This window comes from Chelonoidis abingdonii, unplaced genomic scaffold (genome assembly GCF_003597395.2).
Source record: "Chelonoidis abingdonii isolate Lonesome George unplaced genomic scaffold, CheloAbing_2.0 scaffold0492, whole genome shotgun sequence".
In the NCBI taxonomy this organism is placed as follows: domain Eukaryota; kingdom Metazoa; phylum Chordata; order Testudines; family Testudinidae; genus Chelonoidis; species Chelonoidis abingdonii.
In genome coordinates, this window is record NW_027424753.1 from 9,632 (window position 1) to 18,049 (window position 8,418).

Here is an 8,418-nt window from a genome sequence, read left to right on the forward strand (position 1 = left end):
CGTGGGATGGCACAAAAGATTAGGGGGGTGAGCCTAGGACTATGGAGAGGCTGATGGGACGAGCTTGTTTAGTTCTTGCAGAAGGAAAGTGGGCAGATTGATAAGAGCCCTATCAACTACTGAAAGGGGGTTCAAAAGAGCGTGATCTAGACTGTTCTACAGTGGTACCAGGTGACAACAAAGGAGCAATCTGGTCCTCAAAGGTGCAGAGTGGGGGGGAGTTGTTAGGTTGGATATTAGCAAACCACCTTTTTTCACTAGGAGGGTGAAGCATGGAATGGGTTCCCTAGGAGTGGGTGGAATTCCTTCCTTAGAGTGTGTTAAGTCAGGCTGACAAACGCCTGGCTGGGGCGTATTTAGTTGGGTTGGCCCTGCTTTTTGGCAGGAGGTGGTGACTAGACCGGTCCTTGAGGTCCCTCTCTCAGACTCCTGAGAGTTCTGTGAGTTTTTGCCTTTTCTCCTCCCCACCTATGCTAGAAGCCACAAGAACATGGAGGAGACAGAGACTTTCAGCTGAGGAACTGAGCCCAGCTGGAGAGAGAAGCCAGCTCAGATATAAGAAATGATGTAACGCCAGTGGGGTGAGAAAACTGCTTGATCAAATGCTACCCTAGTTTATGTTTAAATTTAAGCTTGGGTGCTTGAATTTTCTTTTCTTTGGTAATATCACGGGAACTTTTTTGGCCTCCACCGCTAAACAGCTATACATTCGATAGGCCCTTCTATAATTAATAGAACTGTTATATACTTCCCTAACCCTAGTGCTGAGGAAGATCTCAAGCTAGTTTAACCAAGGCTGCGTGTGGTCTCGAGCACATGGGTGAGGGAGGGGTGACTGGCTAAAACTTTACACTGGCCAGGCGTCTGCCCGGGCGCAGCGGTGCAAGCTCTGGGTGCAAGCTGCTGGGTCTGGGGATGGGCTGTGGGTGGCCTTTCCCGACCCGTACCAGCTCTAGGGCAGCATTCATGCACAATCGTAGGCTGATGTGGAGCTCCATCGGGCTTGTGCTCGATGATAGAACAGACCCTGGAGAGGTTGCTGCTTTGTTCAACTAGCAGAAGCCTTTGTAGGTGGAACAGATACAGCCACAGGTGATAGTAAAGCTAAAGGAGGCAGATTAAGGGGGTGGCCCATCAGGCAGTCCCAGTGTGACCACGACATGGAGATCCTCTGCCCTCTTACGCCGATCTCCAGGAGCTGCAGGCTGGGCTCGCTTGGAGCGAGGGCCATTCGGCTGAGCTGGCTGACTGAATATCCCTGTTTCTGGGGTGATATTAAGGGCTTGCGACACTCGGAAGAAGGTGATATCGTGCCTCTGGCAGCTGTTGCAATTGGTGCAGTCTTCCTTGTGTCAGGATCCTGAACTCGACCATCTCATGGTCACTGCCTCCCAGGTTCCCATCCACTTTTGCTTCCCCTACTAATTCTTCCTTGTTTGTGAGCAGCAGGTCAAGAGGAGCTCGGTCCCTAGTTGGTTCCTCCAGCACTTGCAGCAGGAAGTTGTCCTCAACATGCACCAAAAACTTCCTGGATTGCCACTGTCCCTTATTTTATACCCTCGGTGCTGGGAGCCCAGCCGTGTCCTGATGGGCTTTGCTCAGTCGCAGGGTTGAGCAGAATCCCAGTGTGGTGCTTGTGCAGTTGTCATTGAATTGTAAATCCCTGATTCCAACTCCCCTGCTGAGACTCTCAGACTTACAACATATTTCAGTAACAACCATCCAGCAAAATCCCAGAACTTCCTACACCCGAATGCTAGACACAGGGGTGCCAGGTGTCCCGTTTTCCACTGGAACGCCTGGTCCTGGCAGCTCCAGTCAACGGTGCTGACTGGGCTGTTAAAAGCCCGACTGATGGCGCAGGCAGACTCCCAACCTGGCTCCGTGCGACTCCTGGGAAGCTGCCAGCATCTCCCTCTGGCTCTGAGGCGGAGGGATGGCTACTGGGGCTGTGTGCGCTGCCCCCAACACCAGCACCAGCTCAGCTGCTCCCATTGGCCAGGAACAGCAGCCAGTGGGAGCTGAGGGGGCGGTGCCTGCAGCTGCAGGCAGTACAGAGAGCCACCCCGAGCCCCCTCCCAATGCCCTGCCCTAGCCCGGAGCCCCATCCTGCACCCCAAACCTCTCATCTCCAGCCCCACCCCAAAGCCTGCAGCCAGAGCCCTCACCACCCCACCTTCAGAGTCTGTACCCCCTCCGATTCCCCAACCTCCGCCTGAGCCCGAAGCCCTCTCCTGTCAGAGTCTTCACCCTCTTCTGCCCCAGCCTGTGCCCCAAACCCCGGCCCCATCACAGAGCCCACACCCACAGCCAGAGTCCTCACCCCCTTCCCAATCCCCTGCCTCAGCCTGGAGCCCCATCCTGCGCCCCAAACCCTGGTCCCATCACAGAGTCCACAGCCAGAGTCCTCACACCCTTCCCAGCTGTCACGGAGTCCCCGGGCGATGCTCTAGCACTGCTCCCCCCTAAGCCAGGCAGGACTTTGGGGAGCCTCCTCTCCCTTGGAGCAGACTTGTTCAGGGCAAGAAGCTCACACGTCTTCACCTCCTGGGTCTCTCCTTGCAGCATCAGCTCCTTCGGTGCCCCTCCGAGTGCGCTTCCCACAGCGAGCCCACCCAAGCGGGGTCCTGGTAGCCACAGGGTGTCTGACCACCCCCACTTTTCAGTCAGACGTTGAAAGCTGTAGCCAGCACAAAAGAGTTTATTCGATGACAGGAACAGGATCTAAAAGCTTGTAGTACATGCGAACCAGACCCGCTCGCCGGTCCATTCTGGGGGGCAGTGAGCACAACCCCTAGGTCTGCACTTCACTCCTGTCCAGGCAGCTCCAGAATAACAACCCCTCCAGCCCCTCCTCTCTCAGCCCCTTCCCGGGCCAGGAGGTCACCTTATCCCTTTGTCTCAACACTTCAGCTTGTCACCTTTGCAGAGGAGGGCGCCAGCCATCAGTTGCTAGGAGACAGTAGTGCCAGGATTTAGGGCACTGCCCCTTCGCTCTGCAGCAACACACACCTACTCCCACCACCTAGGATACTTAAGAACTGCAACAGTGGACACGGAGCACCAACACATATCAGAGCAAACATCTAGATACAGTCCAGTTCGTCACACTCAACCCCAGCCTCAGCGCGAGCCCTCTCTGCACCCCAAATCTCTAATCCTCTGGCCTGACCCAAAGGGTGTAGCCGAGAGCTTCAAAGCCGCACCTTCCAACGCCCTGCCCATCCTCGGTGATCCTCTCCTGCCCACTGACGAACCTCCTTTTGGCCCCACCCCAAGCCAGAATTGTCCCCACCTCCACCCCTTAACCCGCCCCATCCTGAGGCCGCTCTTCCTGCCACCCAACCCCTCATTTCTGGCCCCCCTCAGTGCCATACTGAGTGTTGACTGAGCCCTCCTCCCCCCTGGACTCCGAAGCCCCTGGCCCAGCTTCTGTGACAAATGCGCGCGTGAGTTGGAGTGGGGAGAGCAGACGACTGTAGGTGGTGTGGCTATGGCTGGATCTGGTGCCTCGGAAAAGGAAGGACAAGTACGTTGGCTTTCTGCAGATAGAAAAGTTGGCGGGCACAGTGGCGTATTCGTTGTCGAGAAACAGTGGCGTTGCAGGATGCTTCGATCTTTCCTATTGATACCTTCTGCCTGTCTGTTTCGAGCGTGTAAACCGACACCATTACACGACAGGGAATAGATAGCGTACTGCTTTGAGGTACAGGGGCCCGTGGCCGCAGGCTCTGGTCGCTATCTCCCGAGGGCAGGGCTGCCGGTGATATCTACCTGGAACCAGGTGGGGGCTCCCAGTGGTTGAGAAACCCCCATTTAGGTGTCCGTGTGGGATGGCCTGGTGGTCGGTTTCTTTCTGGCTTGTCCCTTGCGAGGAGCGAGAGGGGCTCAGGCCAGGCGTCCCCCGGGCTGGGTGCGGTGCAGTAGTAACTAGGCTGTTTGGCAGGTGCATACCTGGAGAGCTCCTTGCATCGCTGGACAAAGCCAGACGTGGTTGACGTGTGCAGACCAGTTCAGCGTCCACACTGGTGACCCTCAACCACCTGTTGAGGCCACAGTCACCTGAGAAGGTGGATGCACCATTGCCAGCCACGGTTGTGCGGCAGACGGCCATGCGTGCTGGGACGTCTGCAGCAGCACCCTGGGGGCTTCCTGGACGGTCCTGTGTCCCTGCCTCTGGGGGAGCATCTTTATTCCCCCTGCACCCCCCCAACCAATTGCTGAATGTTATATGCGACTGTGGGGGCTCCCAGCAGACGTCCAGCTCAGTCTTTTCTATGGGGGGGTGAGGGCTCTGGCTCAAGGGGCTGGTGACCCAAACTCGGTCTCCAGCAGAGGGGCCTCGTGGCTGGGGCGGGGGCTGGCTGGGGCGGATCCGTACTCACTTGGGTATCCCGCCAGGCACTGGTGGGCATGTAGTCAGAGTGGGGGGGGAGTGGCGGTAGTGAGGGTTCCCAGCAACTCCAGCTCGAGTCTTTTCCCAGGGGGCACTTGGGGGACAGTGCGTGGCGCTGCGGCACTCCTCCCGGTGACGGGTGTCCTTCCCCCCGGCAGGGGGCGTTCGGTCATGGGGAGCGGTGCATACGTGGTGGTGAGTCTGAGCATGGCTGACGAGGAGCAGCACTGCTGCTGGACTCTGCATGGTGCACGTTGGAAGACGTGGAGCTTATCTGCGAGGTGAGCAACAGGCCCGGCCGCGAAGCTGCCTTCCTCAGCCTGCAGTGGCAGGACGTGGAGGGTTCCTTATCTGCGTCCCAGCCTTGGGGGCGACCGTCACAGCGTTAGGTCACTCACGCGTGCAAGGTGCCTGGCGCCTGGCACCTGCAGGCCACACCTCCTCCCTCTCCGTGGGCGAACCTGTGGCACCTGCGGCACACCGCCTCCTGGCCTGGGGCGAGCCATTGGAGCACCATGCGGGCCACACCGCTTCCCTGCATGGGCGAGGCCTGGGCCACAGGGCCACACCCTCCTTGCATGGGAGCGGAGCTGGGCACCAGCGGCCACACTCCCTTCCTTGCCTGGGTGCGGAGCCTGCGGCCACCAGCGGGCCCCACCCCTTCCTGCCTGTGAGCGGGCTGGCACCAGGCGGGCCAACACCCTCCTGCCTGGGGGCGGACCCTGGCACTCTGCGGGTCCACACCCTCCCTGCCTGGGGGTGGAGCCTGGGCACCTGCGGGCCACACCCCTCCCTGCCTGGGGGCGGAGCCTGGGCACGTGCAGGCCAGGGCGCAGAGGCAGCTGCCTGGTCCTGCCTGCGCTGAGGAGTGGCATGTCTCTCGGTCCCCAGAGGCGCCGTGCTTTGAGTCCATCATGGAGGACCTGGAGGTCGGGGAGGGCGAGACACCACGCTTCGCCGTGGTGGTGGAGGGCAAGCCGCTGCCCGACATCATGTGGTACAAGGTGAGCCCTGGGGGGAGCCAGGGATGCCAGTCAATGGATGGGACCTACCAGTGCCCCTGATCCCAACCTGCAGTCCTCTGCCTGTCCAGCCCTGCCCCCCAGCTCTGCTCCTGCCCCTGCTCCCAAACCACAGCCCCTGCTCTCCCAGCCCTGAGCTCCACAGCTCCGCTGCTGCCCCTCACTCCCGACCCGCAGCCCCGTGTGACCCCACCCCGGCCCCACCCCCAGCTATGCTGGCGCCCATCACTCCCGACCCGCAGTCCCTCGCTGTGCCAGCCCTGGCCCCCAAGGGAACAGGAGTCCTGGTCACCCAGGGTTCTCCAGGAGGAAGGTGGGTCCCGGGTGCTCTGGGAGGGTGCCAGGACCCCTGGCTGCCACGCTGGGTGGTTGTGTCCCTGGCATTGGGCCAATCGTTATGTGGGCCCCAGGAGTGGGTGGCTGAGCTGGGGGGTGCCTGACGCCCACACTCCCCCCAGGATGAGGTGCTGCTGGCCGAGAGCAACCGCCTGACCTTTGTCTACGACGACAGCGAGTGCTCCCTGGTATTGCTGGGCGCCACGGCCTGCGACAGTGGCGTCTACACCTGCACCGCCCGCAACCTGGCCGGGGAGGTGTCCTGCAAGGCCGAGCTGGTGGTGCGTGCAGGTAGGGCCCTGCCAGGTCCCCCAGCCCCTCAAGTCCTGGGGCCCGGGGCCAGGCCTGGGGAGAGGGGAGCAGGCTTTGGGGACGCGCTCATTGCAATGCCAGCTAGCCTTGAGCCGGCTTCTGATACCCCCAGCCCCAAGCCCCCTCTGTCTATTGGCTTCTCTCCAGGGAAACAGGGTTGTAAACCGGGGCCTGGGTCTCTCCTCTCCTCTCAGCCCCTTCTGGCCCCTCGGGCTGGACCAGGCTGGTCAGGTCACTGGGGTCCTCTCCGCGCAGCCCATTGTCCCCCACTGGCCAGACCCGGCTGTGACTCCTGAGCCGGGTCTCTGGGTCCCCAGGTCACCAGTCACTGGGGTCTCCATCCTCCAGGCTGGGGTCCCGAGTCCCTCTATGGTCCCGAGTCCCAACAAACTCCCTCTCCCCTCCCCTCGTTAACCAGTAACACCTGGGGACACTGAGTCCCACCCCCTGCATGCAACCCTGGAAAACACAGAAACACCCCTGCTTTGTCACCCTGACTGGCACCCTGTCCTACCCCTCGGTGCCATGGCTGTTCCCACCCCCACTGACACCCTGCCCCCCCTGCCCTCGGTGCCATGGACATGGACATGGAGCTGCCCTGGGCTCCCAGCGGTGCCCTGCTGCCAGGGCCCTCGCCCTGTGCTAAGCCCCCCAGTATCGGCTGGCCCTCGCCCTGTGCTGTGCTCGCCCTGTGCTGTGCCCCTGGTATTGGCTGGGCCCTCACCCTGTGCTGCGCCCCCCGGTGTCGGCTGGGCCCTCGCCCTGTGCTGTGCCCCCAGATATCAGCTGGGCCCTCGCCTTGTGCTGTCTCCCCGGTATTGGCTTGGCCCTCATGCCGTAGTTCTCCTGGCCTTTCAGCCCAGCCGGAGGCAGTGGCCGCGGTGGCGGAGGAGGGGCACACAGCCCGGCGGCTGACAGACGACTACGAGGTGCACGAGGAGATCGGCAGGTGAGTCGGGAGGGAGGTGGGGGCCTCTGGCGAGGGGCCGTCCTCAGGCGGTTGCACAGCAGGGCACTGACCTGCATTGGCCTGGTTCCCCAGGCTCGGCCCTGAGTCCCTGCTCCCAGACGCTAGGGCTGGGTCTCCCACTGGGACAGGACAGGGCAGGGCCAGGGTGTCTCAGCCCCCAGAGCAGGGCCAGCCCAGGCAGGGCAGCTCCATGTCCATGGCCTGGCACCAGCTTTTGTCCTGAGCCTGGCAGTGCTCGGTGCCGGGGCTGGGGGGCCCAAACAGCCCCCACGGGGATGGCTCTTGGCAAGCCCAGGGGGGTCAGCAGCTCATCCCACCCACAGCAGGTGGGGCAGATTGGGCAGGGCTGGGGCTCCCCTCCCTGCATCTCGGGGAATCAGGCCCCATTTTGAGGGAGGGAGGAGTCAGAGGCTGCCTGTCTCAGCACCTTCCAGGCTGGTGTGGGAGATTGGAGCTCACCCTGCTGCGTGGACCGGGCAGGAGGTGGGGGTGTCCCTGCAGCTGGGGAGCTCCCCCCGCCACCCTGCAGCCCTGGCTGCGTGCTGACCCACGGAGCATCGACAGTGCAAGGTAAGACACGGGACGCGTGGTGCCAGCCAGCCAGTCAGAGCCAGGGGCTGGGCTCGCCGGTGCCATGGGAGATCTCGAGTTCTCGAGAGCTGCACCAGCCAGCAAAGCAAACAGCTCGTTAGAGCCGTTAGGGAAGGGAGGGAGAAGACAGAAAATACCATAATGCTGCTGTTAAATCCAAAGTCCGCCCGCCCCCAAATATTGTGGGCAGAGCTGGTCAACCCAGCTCTACGAGAGACAGTAGAACTGGAAACGGTGCAGAGACGGCTCCGGTATGGCCCAGCTCCCACGGGAGGAGAGATGAAATAGCCTGGGCCTGTTCAGCCTGGAAGGGAGCCAGCGAGGGGGATATGACAGGGCTGTATAGTCATGGCGGGTAAGAGAGTGAATTGGGATGTGTTTCTTCACACAGCGCCCAGGCAGCCTGGGGAACTCCTCGCCACAGGATATTGTGAGGGCCAGACTGTAAAAGTCTTTGCTATGTTCACGAAGATTGGGTCCAGCAATGGCTTTTAGCCAGGACGTTTGGGGTACAGCCCCAGGCTCTGAGTCCCTAAAGCTCCCTGTGCCAGGACCCAGGAACGGGCGACAGGCTGGATCACACGACAGTCACCCTGTTCTGTGCATTCCCCCATGCCCCGGCCCAGCCGCTGTCAGAGGCAGGACGCTGGGCCGGACAGACCATTGGGCTGACCCAGGGTAGCCGTTCTTAGCTTCTTTACCCACTGCTGAGAGCAGAAACCTGAGCTCCCTGCCAGTGCTCAGCCCCCGCCATGTGCTGCCCCTAGATTCCCCCCAGTCCCTCCCTAGAC

At 61.4% G+C, this 8,418-nt stretch overlaps 1 protein-coding gene across 1 annotated transcript in view; it reads left to right on the forward strand.

Moving 5' to 3' along the window:
- Positions 1–5,290: 5,290 nt before the first annotated feature.
- Positions 5,291–8,418, forward strand: part of LOC116829703 (striated muscle-specific serine/threonine-protein kinase-like) — a 5,212-nt gene continuing 2,084 nt past the window's right edge. The window contains exons 1-3 of the mRNA XM_075061399.1: positions 5,291–5,400; positions 5,877–6,045; positions 6,925–7,015. Of these exons, the coding sequence (XP_074917500.1) occupies positions 5,311–5,400; positions 5,877–6,045; positions 6,925–7,015 (350 nt within the window). The 5' untranslated portion in view covers positions 5,291–5,310. The remainder of the gene's footprint in view (positions 5,401–5,876; positions 6,046–6,924; positions 7,016–8,418) is intronic.